At 43.2% G+C, this 22,434-nt stretch overlaps 2 protein-coding genes across 3 annotated transcripts in view; both read right to left on the bottom strand.

The window, feature by feature from the left end:
• Window positions 1-947: 947 nt before the first annotated feature.
• On the bottom strand, window positions 948-10,651 carry LOC116880195 (membrane-spanning 4-domains subfamily A member 8-like). The gene is made up of 7 exons (XM_032879059.1): window positions 10,589-10,651; window positions 9,640-9,862; window positions 6,426-6,548; window positions 4,027-4,086; window positions 2,608-2,745; window positions 1,330-1,443; window positions 948-1,148 (listed from the first exon to the last, which is right to left on the bottom strand). Exons 2-7 carry the CDS (start codon window positions 9,856-9,858, stop codon window positions 1,044-1,046), a joined length of 759 nt encoding a protein of 252 aa, XP_032734950.1. The 5' UTR covers window positions 9,859-9,862; window positions 10,589-10,651; the 3' UTR covers window positions 948-1,043.
• Window positions 10,652-21,065: 10,414 nt separating this feature from the next.
• The window catches only part of LOC116880194 (membrane-spanning 4-domains subfamily A member 12-like), a 47,672-nt gene continuing 46,303 nt past the window's right edge, over window positions 21,066-22,434 (bottom strand). For both annotated transcript variants that reach the window (XM_032879056.1, XM_032879057.1), the window contains one exon: window positions 21,066-21,174. In XM_032879056.1, the coding sequence (XP_032734947.1) occupies window positions 21,131-21,174 (44 nt within the window). In that variant the 3' untranslated portion in view covers window positions 21,066-21,130. The remainder of the gene's footprint in view (window positions 21,175-22,434) is intronic.

The raw sequence follows: 22,434 nt of genomic DNA, 5'->3' as shown, positions 1-22,434 counted from the left end.
TCATAACTTGAGAAGATACCTTCTTTTAAGACCATGTGTATTCACAAATACTGCTACATCAGTGGTAACAGCATATAGGATTAATCCTGTTAGTGGATGAATCACTGTCTCCCAAGATATCTCCAACAGGATGGTTCCTTATTGCACTAAAAAACCCCCTTTAATGCCGCACTCAAATATTGCTTCCTTAACCAAGGTTGTTCTCTACTTTCCCCATCACCATTAGAATAAATCATATCCTTTTCTGTTCTCTCTCTGTGAGTCCCCACATTCTGCCCTGTGTTAGAGAAAATTGCTTGCCTAATTGTCCTATGAGGCCAAAAGTTCCTTGAAGTCAGGGAATTTGTTGTGTTCTCCACTGTTAACCTTCCTAGAACACATCAAATTCTCAGTACATTTTTTAAAATTTCTTTTCAACGTAACAGAATTCATTGTTTATGTACCACACCCAGTGCTCCATGCAATCCGTGCCTCCATAATACCCACCACCTGGCTCCCCCAACCCCCCACCCCCTGCCCCTTCAAAACCCTCAGATTGTTTTTCAGAGTCCATAGTCTCTCATGGCTCAGTACATATTTAATCAATGAACGAATGATTGAGAGAAGGAAGGTTGGGTTGTCTACACATTGGGTCTTCCAACCCATGAGCTCACACGTGTAAGCACACAAAACCCCAGGTGCAAATGCCCTAGGGAGGATCTCTTTGTTAAAAGCCACTTTAAATTTCTGTCTCCTTTTTTAAAATTTTTTATTTCTTTTCAGAGTAACAGAATTCATTGTTTATGCGCCACACCCAGTGCTCCATGCAATACGTGCCCTCCATAATACCCACCACCTGGCTCCCCCAACCTCCTTCTGTCTCCTTTTTAATAGAGGAAATGCAAGCTTTTCCATGCTGAGTTGAATGAAGTCAAGATGCACGCAGGTGGAGAAACATTTCCCTTAGATTGTCAAGGAAGGAGGATCCTGGGTTTCAGAAGTCCAGAAAGGGGAAGTCTTCTTTCTGTCTCTTTGAAAGATGCTTCTAGAAGCTTTGGCTTTGCTTATCTGGAGCCCTGGAACTGGTTGGAAGAAGTCGGTGGCGAGTTCACTGGTTCTGGGATGACCCCTGGGTTTGCCACATAGACATTCGGGAGGACCACGCCCACCTGGAAAACACAGGTGCAAGGAGGTGCCTTAGTAAGGGTGTAAGAAGGACCAGGCAGGCAAGGAGGCCTTTACACCCTTCGAGACTTCTGCTCCTGGGCAGGAAGGGGAAGCACGGCGATCCCTCTAGACTCCACTCTCTTTGGGGCACCTTCCCGCCCACTGAGGAGCCTTTGGACTCACGTAGTTGCGTTGAGAGCAGACCAGTTGGCAGCCAAAGTGGGAAGAAACACAGGTTATACAGAACTCCAGGAGGCAGAAGATGAGCAGCACACTGGAAATAGCCACGCCAGGGCTCTGGAACCACAGGGAGTAGGTTGTTAGGAGGGCTAGTTTAGGCGTCCAAGGTCTGGCTCCAAGTGTGGCTCCACGGTGGGCTGTCCCTATGGCTTTGAGGAAGTCCCCTAACCTCGTCTCACCAGGTTTTTGTGAGGGTCAAGTGTGTTGGTAAAAGAATTGTTACTTTAATACTACTGGTACTCCTCTAAGGGGAAGGGTAGTCATCCTTTAGGAAAACATCTCCGTCACGTGACTGGGAAGGAGAGGATGGGTTGCCAGGCAGTTGGAGGGACCGAGTGGACAAGGACTTGTCTGTGCTGTGCTCTCTTGTCAGTCCCAGGGTCACGAGTCTCGTGTAGCTGTTGGGCATTTGGGAGGTGGTTAGTCCCAAAGTGAGATGTGCGTGACACACAGGATTTCAAAGATCGAGTACTCCAAATGCAAAATATCAAACTGACCATTTTTTTAAAACACGGATTACGTGTTGAAATGACATTTTGGATATATTGGGTTAAATAAGATATATTATTAAAATTAATTTCACTTGCTTCTTCTTTTTTTTTAAGGTGGTGACTAGAATATTTAAACTCAGACATGCAGATCACATTGTATTTCTACGGGTGAGCATAAGTTGGTACAATATTGTCCATGGGCCAAATCCTGGCTGCTGCTTATTTTCGTAAATAAAGATTTATCAGAAAACCGCCATGCTCACTGCATATACTCACTGGGATCCAACTCAGGGCTGGAGTCGAAGGCAGATACCTATTTCCGATGGCTGCTCTCCCACTACAGGATAGGGATGAGTAGTTGTAACAGAAACCAGAGGGCCTGCAAAGCCTTAAATATTTATTCTCTGAACCTTTACAAAAAACTTTGCTGACCCCTTGTCCACAGTCACAAGCAGGGGTGCAGTGGGAGGCATCTGCGTGTTCTAATTGCATTTCATTTTGCCAATAATGTCATAGGTAGGTACTGTTTTATAAAGGTAGAAACTAAGACTAAGAAAAGTCACATGCTTAAAGTAACACAGCAATGAAGCCATAGGTCAGGGACTTTACACTCTGTTCTGATTTCTTTCTCCAGTGCTAGGTGAAGAAGTTTGGTTTTGGGCCTTCTAATAATTCGGTAAACGTAGCTAACTCGGAACTCAAAGGAACATTGGTTTAGAGGGGTACTCACCACACCCCAGGTGTAATCGTGGGGATAAGAGACAGAGTAGTTATAGGATGAGATGAGACTCAGATCTGTGATGAAGAGTATGATTCCAACCACAGAACAGATTGCACTGATGATGTTCAAGCCCAAGCTGCCATTCAGCTGAAGAAGACACAGGGGTCAGGGTAGGAGAGGAAAATTATTGTAGCTGAGATGAATAGAGACTCAACAAGTGCTTCTTAATGTGAATCCCTAGAACTTCAGTTCTGTAGCAAGGAAAGAGTTGTTTTGTACAAAAAAGTGTGCAGGTAAATTAATGTTGGAAAAAAGCTGGGCTGAACTAAGTTAAATAGGTCTTTGCTGCAGGACTTGTCAGAGCCTTTAATAAGGATTATGGATCTTTTTAAAAATTTCATTTTTACTTATTTATTTATTTTTATTTTGTTTATTATTTATTTATTTATTTATTTTATTTATTATTTGAGAGAGAGAGAGAGGGAACACAAGGATGGGGGTGGGTCAGAGGGAGAAGCATACTCCCTGCCGAGCAGGGAGCCTGATGTGGGACTTGATCCTGGGACTCCGGGATCATGACCTGAGCTGAAGGCTGAGCCACCCAGATACCCCAGGATCATGGATCTTCCAGAGAGGGGACTACTAAATAGAGCTTTCCCCAATTTACCTACTCATTTTCACAGAGTGTTGCATGGGACAATTGTCCCTAGGACAAATCTTTGGGAAACACTCAACCTGCTTATCCCATATGAGACAGATAGGATGCTCAGCCCCTGTGTCTTGGGATATGACAGGCTCTGATACTCTGTGATTCTGGGCCATGTGCAGAAGGACATGCCCAGAATTTAGAGCTTCCCTTTGGAGATTTTCAGATAGATCTCATGTGATAGAAGGACCTGGCCATCCTGAGGCCGTTCACCCTAGACAACCTGCTTGTGAGAGAAACAAAGGTACTTTCTTGGTCTGTGCCTAGGGGACCTTGGTTCTGTGATTAGCAGAGCTCACTTGGCTGGATTTCTTCGGGAAGCAGGTAGTTGAGCTTCCCCTGGCTTCCCTGCAGGAATGGCTGGAGGCCTACTCTGTGTGCCACAGGCCCTATCAGTGCCTGCTCTGCTGGAGTGGAGCCGGGACCCCTAGGAGCTTTGTGTCCCCTCCTGTAGGCACCTCTTAGGGACACTGTTCTGTCTCTACCTTAATTCAGGTGGCTGTGTTGCCCTTCCCTCCCCAGAATCCTCTGGGCTCCTTCCTATCATGACTCTGGCCAGGTTTTTGTAGTCCTGCCTGTGAGTATGAGTGAGCACGTGTATCAGTGCCCTGAGTCTGGTTAGATGTAGGGATGAGGGAGGGATTGTGTGTTAACCTTCTTTTCCCCAGAGGGTGTCTCCTGTAGGCCTCTGCTGGCAGAGCCTGTGTCAGGAGGTGACTTACCAGGCAAGAAGATTGTGGCTGATTTTCTGCTGACACCGAGAGGGATCCTGAAACAATGAACTGGTACAGAAGAGGGGGTTTTAGAAAGATGCCCCAGATTGCATCCCATCTTCCAGCTCCCAGGATTCTGGTCACACACATTCTCTCATACATACTAGGTTCCTGTGCTGGGGCCTTCAAGTCAACATGGAGAGAGGAAGGAAGGAAGGAAGGGAGGGAGGGATGGATGGAGGAAGGAAGGAAAGAGGGGAGGGAGGGAGGGAGGAAAGAAGGAATGGAGGGAGGGAGGGAAGGAAGGACAGGAAGGGGAAGGAGAGGCAGACTCCCTGCTGAGCAGAGAGCCCACCTCAGGGCTGGATCCCAGGACGCTGAGATCATGACCTGAGTTGAAGGCAGACACCTAAACAACTGACCCACCCAGGCATCCCCAGACCCTATGTTCTTAACCCTTACCCCACATACCCTCCCACTTAAGGTAGATGCATGTGTCATGGGGTGGAAACAGTTTTACAATGAAAAGTTACTCTAGCTTCTTATGACTTTTAAAGGGAATGCTATTTTTTCCTGTATGTGGGAAAATAAATCTCATTCTTAAACCCCTCAGTATATAGAGACTTGATAAGGAGGTAAGGGAACAAGGGGCTGGCCTTCTGAGGTCCCTTCGGGTCCTTTTAAGATGCCAGAGGAGATGGGTCTTTGTTTTGGAAGAGGACATTAATGATCTTTAGGGAATACATAGTCCTGGAGTCAAAACAGCAACCAGGATCAAAACTGCCTGCAGATATAAGGAGGGGGGATGGTCATGAGAGCTGGTCAAGCTGGCAGAAATGAAGATGTCTGGGCAACAGTACTCAGTTGCATCTAATGCTCAATAGCAAGCCATTCTGTGGCCATGGTGTTAGCCTCTCCATTGCCCCAAACTCCATGAAAATGGGTTATACAGATGCAGCACGGGGGGAGAGGAATAGGGGCTGAGTTCCAACTCTGGGTCCATGCACAGCAGAAGAGGATCACAGCCTCAGTAAATGAGACCCAGATGGAAACAAGAAAGAGCAGGTACTCAGAGAAAGATCCTCCCAAGAACATGAGCCTTGCCATTTTGCAGGTGCTTTGTTGGTACGGGGTGGGGGATAACATTAGGCTCTTTTATTTAAATGATTTAAATGTCATGGGATAAGAGGGGACTTTCCTTATCTAGGTTACTCTGGAGTTTTGCTATTTATGAGAAAAGTTGTATTTGAATCACAGATAGGTATGTGAGTCCAGAGACAAAGACTATGTAACAACAGAGAGAAAAAGGACGTGGGAGGGAGGAGAGGGAGGAGAAGGAAGGAGAGAGAGAGAGAGAGAGAGTGCGCGCACGTGTGTAGCTTAGAGGACACTAAGGGAGAATGCAAAAGAATCAAACAGACAGTAAATTGGAGAAGAGAAAGGATCTGTGGTTTTTAACATTTTATGGGGTCATAGGTCACCCTGAGAATCTGATGAAAGCTATGGACTTTTCCAGGAAAAAAAATACACATCTAGCATACCAAATATTTTGCCAGAATGAAGACTCTGAAGCCCATCTGTGGACTCCAGGTTGAGTCCCCCTTGTTTAATGACTGTTCTGTGTCTCAGTAGTCACTCTCAGCCATTGGTGGAAGTGTTCTTCTCCTGGAGCTCAGGCTGTGGGCCTATGCTGAACAACACTTGAAGATTATTACCAATACATCCTTTTACACATTGGCACTGTTGTATGAATTGGAAAAAGGTGCCACCCCTGGGTTGATGAATGAGAAGAAAGTTCCCTGACCCCTGGGGTGAACCAATTAGAAAATGTGCCCACTCTGGGTGAATGACACCTTGTTGGGCTGTCACTTGGTGTTATGGCTGAATTGTGTCCTCTCAGAATTAATCTGTTGAAGTCCTAACCCGCCAGTATTTCAGAATGTGACTATGTTTTGTGATGGGGCCTTTAAAGATGTGACTAATTCTCTGTGAGATCAATAGGGTGGCCCTAAATCAATATGAGTGGTGTTTTCATGTGAAGAGGGCATTAGGACACAGATACACTGAAACCACATGAAGACAGAGGGAGAAGGCGGTTGTCTGCAAGCCAAGGAGAGAGGCCTCAGAAGAAACAACCCTGGCGACACCTTGATCTTAGACTTTCAGCCCCCGAACTGTGAGAGAATGCACTTCTGTTGGGTAGGCCACCTAATCTGTGCTGTTGGTCACAGCAGCTCTAGCAAACTAACATGCCTGGTAAGCAAGGCCTGGGCCAGCTTCACACCTTGCTTGTTCTCTTGACTGGGAACCTGCTCTGGAGTACAAGCCACACAAATTGACAAGATGGCCCTGAGTGTGTTGGCACTTTCTGGGAATTCACTCACCTGGTGGGGTGACCCATTACTTACCCAGATGCCTCCCCAGAAGGGAAAGCCTCCAAAGAGTGAGATAGCTGTGTAGCCCCCAGAGACGACGGTGACCATGACGGAGCCAAGGCCGATGTGTATCAGGCCAATAAGGATCTGGGCAGCCTGTCAGGAGAGCCAAAATCTGAAGCCTTCGTTTCTGGGGTGGGATCCTCTCTCCCCTTTGTACCTCCTTTTTATTTTAATAAATCTTATATTTTCCTAGTCTAAAAAGTCATATGAAAGATATAAAAATGAAATAAGATATCCATAATTACCTTATATTCAGAGAAAACATCCCCCTTACATTTTGGTGTATAACTTTCCTTTATTCTTTACAAGTGTATATAACAATACCACAAGATGGTCCTGGCAGGGAGAGGGAAGATGGCAGAAGAGTGGGGGACTTGCATTTCATCTACCTTGAATTCAGCTAGATATCTATCAAATCATTCTGAACACCCGTGAATTCAACCTGAGATCTAAGAAAAGAATTGCTTCAATTCTACAAATAGAAAAGCAACCACTTTTTGCAAGGTAGGAGGTGTGGAGAAGTGAATCTGAGGGGATATATTGGAAGATTAAATGACAGGAGGAGAGAACCTGTGTAAGTTGGCTATGGGAAAGTGATATTGCAGTGGAGCACGAGATCAGAACTTCCAGAAGTCTGCTCTTGTAAGGGACATCACTACCTGAAAGGTGCTCAGGTGGTGAAGTGGGGCAGAATCCTAGGTGGGACCATGTGGTCTCAGGATCTCCAGGGTTACAGAAAGACTGGGGGTACCCAAGAGCAGCAGAGTTCCCAAGCACTGGAGTGGGAGCCTGGCTACAATCAGTGAGCCCATGAGTGGTCTCTGAGCTCAGTGTTGCCATAGATCTTGAGCCACGACATGATTGGGTGACTGCTCTCCAAGCCAGGGCCCAGCAAGCAACAACTTCTGGGAGACCCTGCCATGACCAGGCAACTGCTCCTGGAGCAGGGGCCCAGAAGGTAGCAGGGCCTTAGTGAGACCCCCTTCCTCCCATTGGAGGATTGGTGTAGGTGTGCCCTGTAGGAGTCTATGGAGTTTGGCACACACAAAAGGGATTGACTGCTTTCCCCTAAGTGTGCCCTGGAGAGTGGGGACAGTGATCATTTAGCTCCAGGGCTAGAGTTTGGGGCACCACCATTTTTTTTCCATCCTCTAAAATGGCATGAAAAACCTTAAGGGAAGAAAAGTCACATAGAGCAACCCCCAGCTGCTTACAATGAGCCTGGCTCCCTGGCAAGGGATGGGACAACTCTGCCCAAGCAAAGACACCCAAGAATCAGTGCAATGGGTACCTCCCCCAGAAGACAAGCAGAATCTCAGGTGAATACCAAGTTTACAGAACACACAGGACTAAGAAACTCTTGTCCTAGGGGAAAATAGTATATAGAATTTGAGGTTTTTATCTCAGGAGTCTTTAGTCTTTCAGTTTAAAATATTCTTTTCCTTTTTTCTTTTTTTTCCTTTTTCAACTAGATTCTTATTCTATTGACTCTTTGTTTTTAGGTATTTCTATAATTTTCATGCCTACATTTAATTTTATAGATATATTCTTCATTTTTGGCTTCCTTTCACTGTATTCAATTTTATTTTTTGTAGCTATATCAGTTTTGCTTTCTTCACAAGTTTGGGATTTAGTGTCTTCTAACAAACAGACCAAAATACACTCAGGACCAAGTAGATCACCCTGTTTTGTCCAGCTGTGAGGTTATATTTCTCTCCCCCATCTTTTTTCTTTTCTTTCTTGGTTTCTGACCTCTTCAGATTTGTCTAGTGTGTATTTTGCTGGGGTTGTTGTGATATTTTTAATTTTGTTCTCTTGTTCATTTATTCTTTTCTGGACAAAATGACTAGAGGGAGAAATTCACAACAAAAGGAAGAATCAGAGGTAATACTCTGTCATAGATCTAATCGACATGGATATAAGTAAAATGTCAGAACTAGAATTCAGTATAATGACAATAAAGTTACTATCTGGGCTTGAAAAAAGCATGAAAGACACTAGAGAATCTCTTAGTGCAGAAGTATCAGGCCAAAATTAAAAATGCTTTAACTGAGATGCAGTCTAAAATGGATGTTCTAACAGCTAGGTAAATGAGGCAGGAGAGAGTCAGTGACATAGAAGACAAAATAATGGAAAGGAAGGAAGCTGAGGAAAAGAGAGAAAAACAACTAATGGACCATGATGGAGGCTTCGATAAATCAGCGATACCACAAAGTAAAACAATATTAGAATTATTGGTGTCCCAGAGAACGAGGAGAGAGAGGGGCAGAAGCTATCTTATGGGAAATCATAGCTGAGAACTTTTGCAATCTGGGGAAGGAAACAGACATTTGGTCCAGGAGGCACAGAGAACTCCCTTCAAAATCAATAAAAATAGATCAACATACAATAGTGAAGTTTTCAAATTTCAGACATAAAGAGCTTGGTATGCCCACTTTTTTCCAGAGGCCACATGAATCAACGTGGACACTGGCAAAAGGACCAACATTCAAAACAGATGACTACAGGGGAAGGGAAGGAAAAAAATAAAATAAGATGAAAATAGAGAGGGAGGCAAACCATAAGAGATGCTTAACTCTAGGGAACGAACTGAGGGTTGCTGGAGGGGGAATGGGTTGGGGGAAGGGATAGTTGAGTGATAGGCATAAAGGAGGCAGGTGATGTAATGAGCACTGGGTGTTATATGCAACTGATGAATGTCTAAACTCTACCCCTGAAACCAATAATACAGTATATGTTAACTAAATTGAATATAAATAAAGAATAAAGAAAGGTAAACCCATGCCCTTTACCTCTCATCCTTCCCCCATTCAGTCTCACCTTGGCATAGCCATCCCCAACTGTTAATCTACTTTCTCTTTATATGGATTTGGCTATTCTAATGATTTAATATAAATAGAATTTTAAAAAAAGGACCAACATTCAAGTTTACTGCTTTTTTGGTTGTTGTTACCTTTCTTCCTCTTTCTTAAAATGCCTAAGGCAGAGAATCCAAGGCCCCATACTGAGACCCTGGTGATGTTGCACAGCTGAGATTTCTGGTAGACCCGAGTTTAGCAAGCCTGGGTCAGCTCCAACCCTGCTTGCTGGATTTGGAGTTTCTGTATTTCCAAGCCCCTCCCGCCCCTGGCCCCCATCTAACGCCAGCCAGTGACCTGTCCCTGCAGAGCAAAATCTCACTTACTCCTAAGGTTTTGGCCTCCTTGAAGGCTCTCTGGACAAGTTGCTCACTCCCAGGTAGCTTCAAACCTGGTGGGTTCACAGGAAGTAGGTGTACTTGGGGCTGGTTGCTTGGAGACAGGGCCACGTGACACATTGCTTGCTGGGTCACAGGATAGCTGTTGTGGGGTGCCACCGCTAACCTGGAATTGTCCATGGGTCCTGCTGAAGCCATCGGATTCATGCTGCTGAAACACAAATGTGACAGACTTGTCTCTCACACAGGCACTGATGTTTACACCGAAAAAGGCCTTTTGCTTCTAGTAGCTCACTTGAGCAACTTAACCCACTTATTAATGCCATTTGTTAAGCTCATTTTAGAGATACTATGATGTGCCAGTTATGGGACAATTATGAAGTGCCAGGCAGTCAGGGCTTTACAGACACATCTTTTCATCCTCACACCGGACCAGCTTTACAGGCGAGAAAATGAAGTCTCAAAGAAGCCAAACTCTGCCAGAAGTTTTTCTGTGTCTTTCCCATTTTTGAATCTCTCATAGTACCTAGCATGGTACTGTGCACATAGTAGTACCATCTGATTACAAAACTTCAGAGGTGGAGAGGCTCTTGGAGCACATTGAGTCCGATTCTCTCAATTTCTAGAAAAGGAAGCTGAGGCTGGGAGACTGGACATGAATTCCTTAAAGTCTCAGTCACATAAATATTAGTCAGGTGGAGATCTTCCTCTTCAGGAGAAGTCCTGTTGCTAGTGCATGTTTATTTACCGGGTGGCCAATTTTCTAGGCTACTTATGAATTCTGGTCTGATTTTTAAAATTTCTTTTCTCTTTTGGAGCAGACCCTACAAAAGTTTGTGCAATAAACCCTACCACGTCCTGCACCCCACACCCAGATTCATCATGTCTCATTTGGCTGAAAAATCTTCATAAAAACCATTAGAGTGTATATACTCACTTTGCTCTGCCAGCCGCTAAGGCTCTCTTGTTCTTGTTCCCAATTCTTTGCTGTAGGCAACCTGATTTCCTGAAAGAGTGAGCAAATGCGGCTGAGTTGGGTTATATGTTCAGAAAGAGCCAAAGTCCTTTTCACTTTCTCCTAGGTGAGGCCAGGTCACCAGCTGCTTAGAGCTCAGCTTCCCTGTCTATATTTGCTTTCTGTTTTGGCCAAGGAACCAACTGAATGCAATTCAATTGGGCAAATGTTTAATGGTATCTGTGTGGAGAAGAAAGGGTTGTGTCTGATGCTCTGGGAGACAAGGAAAGAACTGGGCACTCAGGGGTAATGGACATGGCTGTAGCATAAGACAGAATGACATAAATGCTACAGTTAGAGAAACAAAGATCCCCAAAGAAGAGGAGAAACTGATTTGCTGGATTTGAAGAAAACAGGGAAGACTTTGAACAGAAGGTGGAATTTTGAAATCAATAAGCTGCAGGGGGAAAAGGGAGTCAGAGCATGCGAAATGAGGTTTGCAATTAACTTGTCTACTTTTATCTACACCAGAGCCTGTAGGAAATCAGAAAAACCTGTGATCTATCCATGGTGTATATCATGTGAATTACACAGGCAAAATGAACAAGAACTGCCAGGCTTGGCAATGAGTATCTTGATGGAATAGCTCATCTCATTCACCTTTATTTTCCTACTGGCATATAATAGGCATTAACAGATGTTTATCAAGGGGCGCCTGGGTAACTCAGTTGGTTAAGTCTCTGCCTTCGGCTCAGGGTCATGATCTCAGGATCCTGGGATCCAGCCCCGAGTCGGGCTCTCTGCTCAGCAGGGAGCCTGCTTCCTCTTCTCTCTCTCTCTGCCTGCTTCTCTGCCTACTTGTGATCTCTCTCTGTCAAATAAATAAATAAAATCTTAAAACAACAACAACAACCCCCCCCCAGATGCTTACCGAGTAAAAAATTAAGTTGATGGGATGGCTAGAACTTTGTAAAATGGTCAACAGAAAGGACACTATTGCAGGCAGAGGGTATGGAGGGCAAAGGATGGAGGAGAGAGATAGAGGACATATTTTGGGTATGGTTGAGAGTGGCAGAGCATTTTGTGGGAGAAGACATTGAAAGTCATAAGGATGAGAGAGTAGATGGAGTTGAACTACATGTCTTTACCCATTTTTCTATCAGATTTCTGGAACCTTGTCTTTTAATTTTCAAGAGTCCTTTATGTATCAGGGATATTAACTCTTCATCTGGGAATATCTTTTCTCCAAGTCTGACAACTGTATTTTGACTTCGTTTATGGTGGTTTTTAATTACGTAAATTAAAAAAACATATGTAGTAAAATTTATCAACCCTTTTTTTACCACTACAGATGGAATGTTTGTATCCCTCTCCTGTCCTCCAATTCATATATTGAAATGTAACTCCCTAAGTGATGATATTTGGAGGCGGGGCCTTTGGGAAGTGATTAGGTGGAGCCCTCATGAGTGGGATTCGTACTTCCTGTTCCTGTCGTGTAGGGGATTAGTACCTTATAACCTCAGAGAGCACTCTAGCTCCTCTGCCATGTAAACACACAGTGAGATGGGCCATCTATGAACCAGAAAGTGGGTTTTCCCAAACGCTAAATCTGCAGGTGCCTCATATAGGACTTCCTAGTCTCCAAATCATGAGAAATAAATACATGTTGTTCAAGCCACCCAGTCTACAGTATTTTTGTTACAGCAGCCAGAACAAGGTAAGAAAATGACCTATGGAATTGAGTTTTTTATTAGAAAGCCTTCCCAACGTTAAGATTAAATAGGAATTCACCCGTGTTTTCTTCTAGCACTTGAATGGTTTAATTAAAAAACAAACACCTCTCATTAGATAATCCAAATAGGCTTTATTTTACCCTCTGACAGTTAAGTGTTTGGTGTCAAAGTACATTTTTCCTACCAAATTGCTTCTTTCCCCCAAACTATCAATTTTGTTTTTATGAATAGTGCAGTATGTGATTCAGCTTTTTACATTTTCTTTTTTAATTTCAATTAAATTTTTATCATAGAGAACATCATTAGTTTCAGATATAGAGTTCAGTAATTCATCAGTTACATATAATACCCAGTGCTCATCACATCATGTGCCCTCCTTAACGCCCATCACCCAGTTACTCCATCCCCTCACCCACCTCTCCTCCAGCAACCCCGTTTCTTTCATATAGTTAAGAGTCTCTAATGGTTTTCTTCTTCTCTGATTTCTTTCCATTCTGTTTTTCCCTCCCTTCCCCTATAATCTTCTGCACTCTTTCTTATATTCTTCATATGATTGAAACCATGTGATAATTGTCTTTCTCTGATTGATTTATTTCACTCAACATAATACCCTCCAGTTCATCTACTTCAGTGCAAATGGTAAGATTTCATCCTTTCTGATGGCTGAGTAATATCCCACTGTAAATATATACACCACATCTTCTTCATCCATTTATCTGTTGAAGGACATCCGGGCTCTTTCCATAGTTTGGCCATTGTGGACAATGCTTCTTTAAACATTGGGGTGCAGGTACCCCTTAAGATCTCTACATTTGTATCTTTGGGGTAAATATCTAGTAGGGCTATTACTGGGTCATAGAGTAGCTCTATTTTTAATTAATTAATTAATTAATCAATTTTTATTAGTTCAATTAGCCAATATATAGTACATCATTAGTTTTTGATGTAGTGTTCAATGATACATTAGTTGCATATAACACCCAGTGCTCATCACCTCACGTGCCTTCCTTAATATCCATCACCCGGTAGGAAAAGATAGTGAATGAATTACCTTCCCCTATCTACCTAGAGAGAACTGAGTATCCTTAAAAGATTGTCTCTTTAGGCTAGCATTTACCCTGACACAAAACCAGATAAAGATACTACAATAAAAGGGAACTACAGGCCAATATCTATGATAAACATAGATCCAAAAATCCTCAACAAAACATTAGCAAACTGAATCCAACAATAATGTAAAAAATCATTCACATATTCAAGTGGGATTTATTCCAGGTGCAAGTGTGGTTGAATATTTGCAAATGAATCAGTGTGATACATCACATCAACAAGAGAAAGAATAAGGACCATATGCTCATTTCAATGGCTGCATTAAAGAAATGCAAATCAAAATCACAATGAGATACTGCCTCATACCTGTCAGAATGACTAAAATAAAAAAAAAAAACCACAAGAAACAGTAAGTATTGGTGAAGATGTGGAGAAAAAAGGAACTCTTGTGCACTGTTGGTGGGAATGTAAGCTGGTGCAGCCACTGTGGAAGACAGTACATAGATTCCCCAAAAAACTAAAAATAGAATTAGCATGTGATCTTATAATTCTACTGCTGGGTATTTACCCAAAGAATATGAGAACACTGGGGCACCTGGCTGGATATGTCAGAAGAGTGCGTGACTTTTGATCTCAGGGTCATAAGTTCAACCCCACGTGGGGTATAGAGATTACTTAAAAAAATAAACTTAAGAAAAAAAGAATATGAAAACACTAATTTGAAAAGATACATACACCTCTATGTTTATTGCTGCATTATTTTACAATAGCCAAACTATGGAAGCAACCCAGTTGTCCAGGCATAGATGAATGGATGAAGATGTGGTATATACATATGCAATGGAATATTACTCAGCCATAAAAAAGAATGAGATCTTGCCATTTGCAACAACATGGATAGGATCTGAAGGGTATAATACTAAGTGAAATAAGTCAGTCAGAGAAAGACAAATCCCATATGAATTCACTCATATGTGGAATTTAAGACACAGAACAAAGGAACAAATATAAATATAGAGAACTGGTGGTTGCCAGAAGGGAGGTGGCTCCAGGGAGGGGAGGGAGATGGTTGAAACAGGTGAAGGGGATTAAGAGTATACTTATCATAATGAGCACTAAGTAATGTACAGAATTTGTGAATTACTATATTGTATCCCTGAAACGAATATAGAATTACACTAAATATATCTATATACCCTCTCTGTGTATGCTGGAATTAAAAAAATAAAAAATAAATAAAAGATTCAGTCTCCTTACACTGATCCTACCCATTCTGGGTATGCTGATATCTTTTGTGTATCGTTGTGCATACTTTTGTGCATTGCTGGACCATATGGGGTCCCAAAAGAAAACAAACAGCAGTCTTAAAGTGTTCAGTTGTATATTAATGAAGAGACTATATACAGAAATGTGGGCATAGTTATGGGGAGCAAAAGGGGATGTTGACACACTTGGGAAGCTGTTACTTCCCCTAAAGCCTTAAGAGGCAAGAGGCAGGGACTGTGTAACTGTGGCAGCAAGAGCTATAGCCAAGGATGTGAGCTGCCTAATTTGTCACAGCTACTGCCAAAACCAAGCAGAAAAGGGGAGGGTGAACTCTGATTTCCCCTTCCTCTGGACTTCTAATTTCATTGGCTGAACACTATCAGAAGGACAAGAACAAGCGAATATAGACGATGCAGTCCACATAGGTCAGCCTCCCAGGGTACAGAGCTGAGCAGAGGGCTCTGCCGGCTATCATTCACCCACTTCTCCAGATCTCCTCTCCATCCCTCTCTATTCTGTTGTGTCCCTGGAGACTAACATTTATACGGATTTCATCAACAGGCACCCTTGCTCTCTGGCTTCTGACTGATCTCAAACCACAGGCTGTTCTGTTAGGAAATCGGAGGGGAGAAAAGACAAGTGATCCCTGTGCTTTGCCAAGGCCTGGTGGGTCGCTTGACCATGGGTCACAACTGTCCCAATGGCCCTCTCTGTGTGACTCTCTTCTCTTGGGTCTAGAGAACCACTCGTCTCACTTGCCTATTCAGGCTTCCAGAATTAGGATTTACTCTCGATCTTAACAGCTTTGGGAGATTATCCTGTCACTTGTGGTCTTTCTATACCCTACCCACATTTTGTAGAAATCCCCTGTATTAAATGTCTTCAAATTATCCCACTGGAATGTTCTAGCTCATCTTACCATTTACCTAACTGCTCTAAGGGCAGAAAATGGATGTGATTGGGCAAGTGGAGACTGTCTCCATCTTTGGTCTCCTGTATACCCCCAAAGGGAGGCAGGCATGATACCTATGACTCTACTTTTGAATTTGGAGTTCTACTCATGCCAATTAACACAAGGTTCCCAGTAAATACAGGATAACTTGCCTCTCTTGGAGAAGGCCTGGCTTATGGAAAGAGAGCAACTACGTGAATATGATATTTACAAAATGTAATGGATATATTTTTTCAATTTTTTCTTTGGCTAAAAATCAAAAATTGTTTTTTCACTGTCTGAGCAAATTTTTTCCCTTTAGTGAAAGCCCTTAAGGATTGAAAGCTGGGGGTGAGGAATCCAAGAGTAGCTAGAATGCCAGTAGGGACTTTAGTCTTTTGATTCAAAAGCATCATATATGCAGGACCTGCGTATTTTCCAAGAAAAGAACATCGAAGAGAGCCTAAGTATACAGAGGTTAATCAGTTAGGTTTATAGATTTCTAGAATTCTCAAGTTTAAAGAAAGGCCTAGATTCCATCGCCCCCAAAGAAATGTTAGAGTTTCAAATGCTGAAGCAATACCATTATAAAATGTACCTGTTCTTCAAGGTTATGTTAGACTTATGAAGGGTGATGAAGGATACATCTCTTTTAGAAGGTTTCCTTTGAAGGGTTTGATGGACCGTCCCTGGAGCACATGGCAGAGTACAGGTTTTAGTATCTCAAGACACTGGAACTCCATTTCAATTGGTTTTGAGAAACTATTTAGCTCTTCTATATAAAAAAGGGTGGAGGAATGAAAAAACCCCTAAGAAGAAAAAGGAAAAAAAATATCTAAATATCTAAGAAAATCTCTCCAGGCACCTGGGTGACTCAGATGAATGAGCGTCTGTCTTTCTCCTAGTTATAAAAATCAAATTGACAACATGCTAGAACTTTATACCCATAAAAATAATAAGTTTAAAAAAAGAAGACATGGGCGCCTGGGTGGCTCAGTGGGTTAAGCCTCTGCCTTCAGCTCAGGTCATGATCTCAGGGTCCTGGGATCCAGTCCTGCGTCAGGCTCTCTGCTCAGCAGGGAGCCTGCTTTCCCCTCTCTCTCTGCCTGCCCCTCTGCCTGCTTGTGCTCTCTCTCTGCCAAATAAATAAATTAAAAAATCTTTATAAGAGTTGAGGGAAATTGGAAGGGAAGGTGAACCATGAGAGACTATGGACTCTGAAAAACAATCTGAGGGTTTTGAAGGGGCAGGGGGTGGGAGGTTGGGGGAACCAGGTGGTGGGTATTGGAGAGGGCACGGATTGCATGGAGCACTGGGTGTGGTGCAAAAATAAAAAATAAAAAATGCTGAAAAAATAAAAAATTAAAAAAAATAAAAATACAATAAGACAAACACAGGTGACAGTAGTGTGTGTGCGTGTGTGTGTGTGTGTGTGTATAGTTATTGAGTACAGTTTTATTGCATGAAATTCAACTTAAATATTGAGATATAGGGCTAAGTCAATTTTCCTTGTTCTAGAACACAAGGTTGGGATGTTGGGGGAACCAGGTGGTGGGTATTAGGGAGGGCACGTATTGCATGGAGCACTGGGTATGGTGCATAAACAATGAACTCTGGAACACTGAAAAGAAATGAAAAAATAAATAAAAATTTTAAAAAAAGAGGCTTTGTGGAAGTTTTGGTCAAGGATCCCTGCAGATAGCATCAGGGAGCAATTGAAAAGCAACCCGGAAAACCAGACACATAACTTCAATATGGGACGTTCCCCAGAGAGATTTTGAATAGTGTCATAAAATATTAAAATATGCATATAGGATGATGCATAAGGGTTCTCCAGAAAAACACAGCATGTGTCTATATTTCTTTATATTTCAGACATATTTTTAAAGAGATCGATTATAAGGTATTGGCTCACGTGATGGTGGAGGCCAAGAAATCCCGTCATCTGCTGTCTGCAAGCTGGAGCCCCAGGGAAGCTGGGGGTGTAGTTTGAAGGCCTCAGAGTCAGAGGCCTGACGACCAGGAGTGCCAGGGGTAGAAGTCCCATGTCCCAGCTCAGTCAGTCAGACAGAGAGCAAATTCAACCTTCCTGTTTCCTCTCAAGCCCTCAGTGGATTGGACAATGCCTACCCACATTGGAGAGGGCTGTCTGCTTCCCATAGTTCATCAACTCGAATGCCATTCTCTTCTGGAAACACCCTTACAACATACCCAGCAGGGATGTCTCACCAGAGAAACATCATTTGGCCTCTGGTGGCCACTCAAGCGGACGCATAAAAGTTACCACCACAGGTGGCCATAATATGAACCAATTTTAGATCAACCTTGGTTATTGCTTTTAATAAAATTAAACTAAATTATATTAGCTCCCTGTATTTCATGTTTTTTTTTTCCAGTTTGATTCATTTTGTCTTAAAGCTGTCTTAGATCTCTTCCGTGACACGTTTGCATGAGACAGTTAGAAATGTAGGTCGATACAGGTATGTCCTACTGGTGACTTAAGTGTCGCAGGTGATGTGGCCTTTTTTTCTATTACTTTACATGGTTAATCATTCTTGGTGAAGTCCCGGGTCAAGCAAAGTACATGGCAGCTCCATTCCTGGGAACTGTGACCTACGATAAAGCCTGAAAGTAGTTCATTAAGTTCTGGGCTTAGATAATTATAAGTAAGTTTATCTTCTTCATGAATTTCTGGTGGAACATTCAAAAGTCAAGTCATGAGAGAAAATTCATCATTGTCTGGAACTTTCCTGAACATTTCCTGAACATAATCTAGCATTCCTGGATATCTTTTCTAAATGCTTTTATTGACTTGTCACCTCCTTCCCTCAGTGTGACCACAAATGACATGTTCACAATTTCACAGGAATCCCACTACGGGATGGTACTTCCTTTGCTGAAGAATGGCTACCATGTGCCTTTTTCAGATGAGTGGAAGCATGCCCGTCATGACAGGCAGCAAAACACTTCTGAAAGTCTAGCCTAGGTTTGGACTACATTTTTTGTTCACAGTAATCAAGACACACTTTTAGGTTTTTAGGAAGATGCTAAAGGAAGTTTGTAAAACTGCAGAGACTCAAGAATGCTTTCAACTGTGCACACCACTGGGGATCAGAGGGGGCAGTAAAGCATGCAAATGTAGTAATAAAAATAATTAGAATGTGTGCAGAATGTGAGCTAAAACGTCTAGAGGCTCTGCCCACATTCTTACGACCTTGAGATCAGTGGCAAACATTACACTGAAATTCTCCCCACATGAAATGTTAATAAACAGGCCTATGTGGTTACTGATTCCCCCTCTGGCCATGGCCCCCTGGCAGAAATTCATGGGCTGGAAAATGTTATGTTACATATCACAAAGTAGCAGTTATGTTCACTAACATATTCTTTTTTTTTTTTTTTTTTTTTTAGGAATACCTGTTCATGTGAGAGGAGAACCCATGAGAGGGCAGAGAATCGTGACCACGCAAGGTAGTGTGAAGCTGGTGTGGGAAGGCCAGGCGGTGGGACCCCAAAAGGGCCCTCAGTTTCACACATTGGAACCAATGAGGATTTCTCACAGTAAGCGGAGGCCAGTGGATGGGCCTGCCATTGTAGTGTTCCAGTTGTGGTAATTAATATATCCTCATTTAAGCTCTGAATCTCAGAACTGAGGATTTTAAGCCTTCAGTTTCACATCTGCGTCCAAGTTTGCCCCCTGCCCTAAAGAGGACGGGCCAGTCTTTTGACTCCTACCACTTGTAGGTGGTAGATGTAGATGCCCTCCCCCCAACTCCCCCGGTCATTCCTCTACTGGTAGTGGACACCAAGGACATACTGAGCCACGACTGCTCATGGAGAGGTGACCGTCTTCCCTGTTTGCTACATGCACTACTCTGTATGCATAGAATCCCATGTTAGGATGTGGTCCTCCTTCTGGAGGTTCTGTCTTCAAACTAGGTGGGTACATGGAGGCTTCTACTGTCTACAGCAACAAGCCATTCAGTTCTGAGAGGCTTTTTTAGGTGGAGGTAACCTCTCTTGCCACTTGACTTCGTCTTCCTGCTGATGTTAGGGGCAGCATTTTATGGAAGTGCTTTGCTTGGTATTGTTCTCCATGCTGCAGCAACTTTTGGGAGACCTGGGGCTTCTGGTTTCCTCTCTCTCCAGGGCCCCCAAGGCCAGGGACTGCCAGCAGTGGTGGGGTCCTTCCTTTTACCTCTTGTGTACTCTGAACTCCAGGGCTGGTCCATGGCCCTCTACATGCTTCACATAGCCATGCCTTTTCTTAACATTGCTCTGGAGCAGCTCGGCCAATTCCATCCAGGTCTCAAAGACTCTCAGCAGGGAATGGGGTTCTTCCTATAGACAACCACAAACCTTACAGCTTCCTCTCTTCTCCCTCAGCTTCAGAGAGGAGAGCCCTGAAAATGCCACACTCCTACTGTGGGACGCTGAAGTCAGAGGATAAACCTTCCTAAAACTAACACGCTCTGGGGAGTGTGGCCAAGATGGTGCTCACTATGGTGAAAAGACACTTGTGCTAGTTTTCTAGGCTAGTGTAACAATGTATCACAAAGCAGGTGGCTTAGAACAACAGAACTTTATTGGCTCCCTGATCTGGCTGTCCAAAATCAGGACGTTGACAGGGTCATGTGCCCACTGAAACCTTTAGGAAAGGATCCGTCCTTGCCTCTTCCTCGCTTCTGGTGATTTCCCAACAATCTGGCGTTTCTGGGTTTGTAGATGCACATGTCACTTCAATCCTCCTGTTTTCACATGGTGCTTCCCTGAGCCTTCATGTTGTCTTCCCAGTGGGTACGTGTGCCTCTGTGTCCAAATCTCTCCTTTCCCTCAGGACACCAATCATCAGCATAGGGCCCACCCTAATGGTCTCATTTTAACTTGATTAGCTCTACAAAAGACCCCATTTCTGAATAAGTTCACATTCTGAGGTACTGGGGACTGGGACTCCAACATATCTTTTTGGGGGGCACAATGTGACCTCAGAACGGCAGCCCAGCAAGCTCTTAAGTGGTTTTTTGGACTTAGAATGTTGAGTACATCTTCTGCTTTCACAGGATGACTCCGGTCACTAATTCTTGGAAAACAAAGATTCCATCCAGCCTCCTACATCATCATGCTACAGTTAAAATGATAAAAGCTAATAAATGACAAGTAATCATAATTTATTGAGGGAGTAGCATAAACTAGGAGCTCAGAATTCTAAGTCCTTTAACGATGTATTATAATTTAATATTCGCATCTACTTTGTGGGCTAGGAACTATTCTTTCTGTTTTACAGGTGAGGAATTAAAAGCGCAGGGAAGTCAAGAGTCTTGTAGTTATTACTGTGATACCCCTGTACTGGCTGTATTGGTCTATGTTAACTCAGATTGTTTTGAAAAAGGGTAGAATCAACTTGGGATCAAAGCACATCCTTTATTGAAGAAGTAGGGAGAGGGTGTACCAGGAAGGACTTCCTTAGCATGTCTTCCATGAGGCCTCTTGATAAAAAATGACCATTCTTCACTAATTCAGTTTATGTTTTGTTCATGACTGGAGTCATGCTGGTGTTTTGGAGAAGCTGGATTCCAGCAGTGAAGAACCTGGGTGAGAGCAGACCGATCACTATTATACCATAAAATAAGAGCCTCGTTCCAAGCCACCGAGTCCCAACAAGACAAAACACAACAAAACACAAACAAACAAGTATGTAAACCTAGAACGTGACCAGGTGAAACCACCCACTCCGTCCTGGGGGAGATGTAGAGTGGCAAGAGACCTTTGGCCTATCAGTGTTTCAGTGAATTACAACCACCACATTAAACTAAAATATTACTCCTCAGAAAATGACTTTGACCTTCAGCTGGCTTGTGGTGATTGTTAAGATTCCTCTTGGATCCTCTACTTCATATTCTAGGTCAGGAGAAGAAAGAGCCAAACCCATGGAGCAGAGAGCTGCCAGGCTTCCACTACCGGGTTTGGGGGAGTCGCTGCAGAAGGCATTCTTTTTTTTTTTTTAAATTTTATTTTTTATAAACATATATTTTTTTCCCCAGGGGTACAGGTCTGTGAATCGCCAGGTTTACACACTTCACAGCACTCACCATAGCACATACCCTCCCCAGTGTCCATAACCCCACCCCCCAACCCCCCTCCCCCCAGCAACCCTCAGTTTGTTTTGTGAGATTAAGAATCACTTATGGTTTATCTCCCTCCCAATCCCATCTTGCTTCATTTACTCTTCTCATACCCCCTTAACCCCCCATGTTGCATCTCCTCTCCCTCATATCAGGGAGATCATATGATAGTTGTCTTTCTCTGATTGACTTATTTCGCTAAGCATGATACCCTCTAGTTCCATCCACATCGTCGCAAATGGCAAGATTTCATTTCTTTTGATGGCTGCATAGTATTCCATTGTGTATATATATCACCTCTTCTTTATCCATTCGTCTGTTGATGGACATCTAGGTTCTTTCCATAGTTTGGCTATTGAAGACATTGCTGCTATAAACATTCGGGTGCACGTACCCCTTCGGATCACTACGTTTGTATCTTTAGGGTAAATACCCAGCAGTGCAATTGCTGGGTCATAGGGTAGCTCTAGTTTCAACATTTTGAGGAACCTCCCTGCTGTTTTCCAGAGTGGTTGCACCAGCTTGCATTCCCACCAACAGTGTAGGAGGATTCCCCTTTCTCCGCATCCTCGCCAGCATCTGTCATTTCCTGACTTGTTAATTTTAGCCATTCTGACTGCTGTGAGGTGATATCTCATTGTGGTTTTGATTTGTATTTCCCTGATGCCTAGTGATAGGGAGCACTTTTTCATGTGTCTGTTGGCCATCTGGATGTCTTCTTTGCAG

Source organism: Lontra canadensis, unplaced genomic scaffold (genome assembly GCF_010015895.1).
Source record: "Lontra canadensis isolate GAN:19392208 unplaced genomic scaffold, GSC_riverotter_1.0 scaffold66, whole genome shotgun sequence".
In the NCBI taxonomy this organism is placed as follows: Eukaryota; Metazoa; Chordata; class Mammalia; order Carnivora; family Mustelidae; genus Lontra; species Lontra canadensis.
This window is presented reverse-complemented; position numbering and strand designations above follow the sequence as displayed.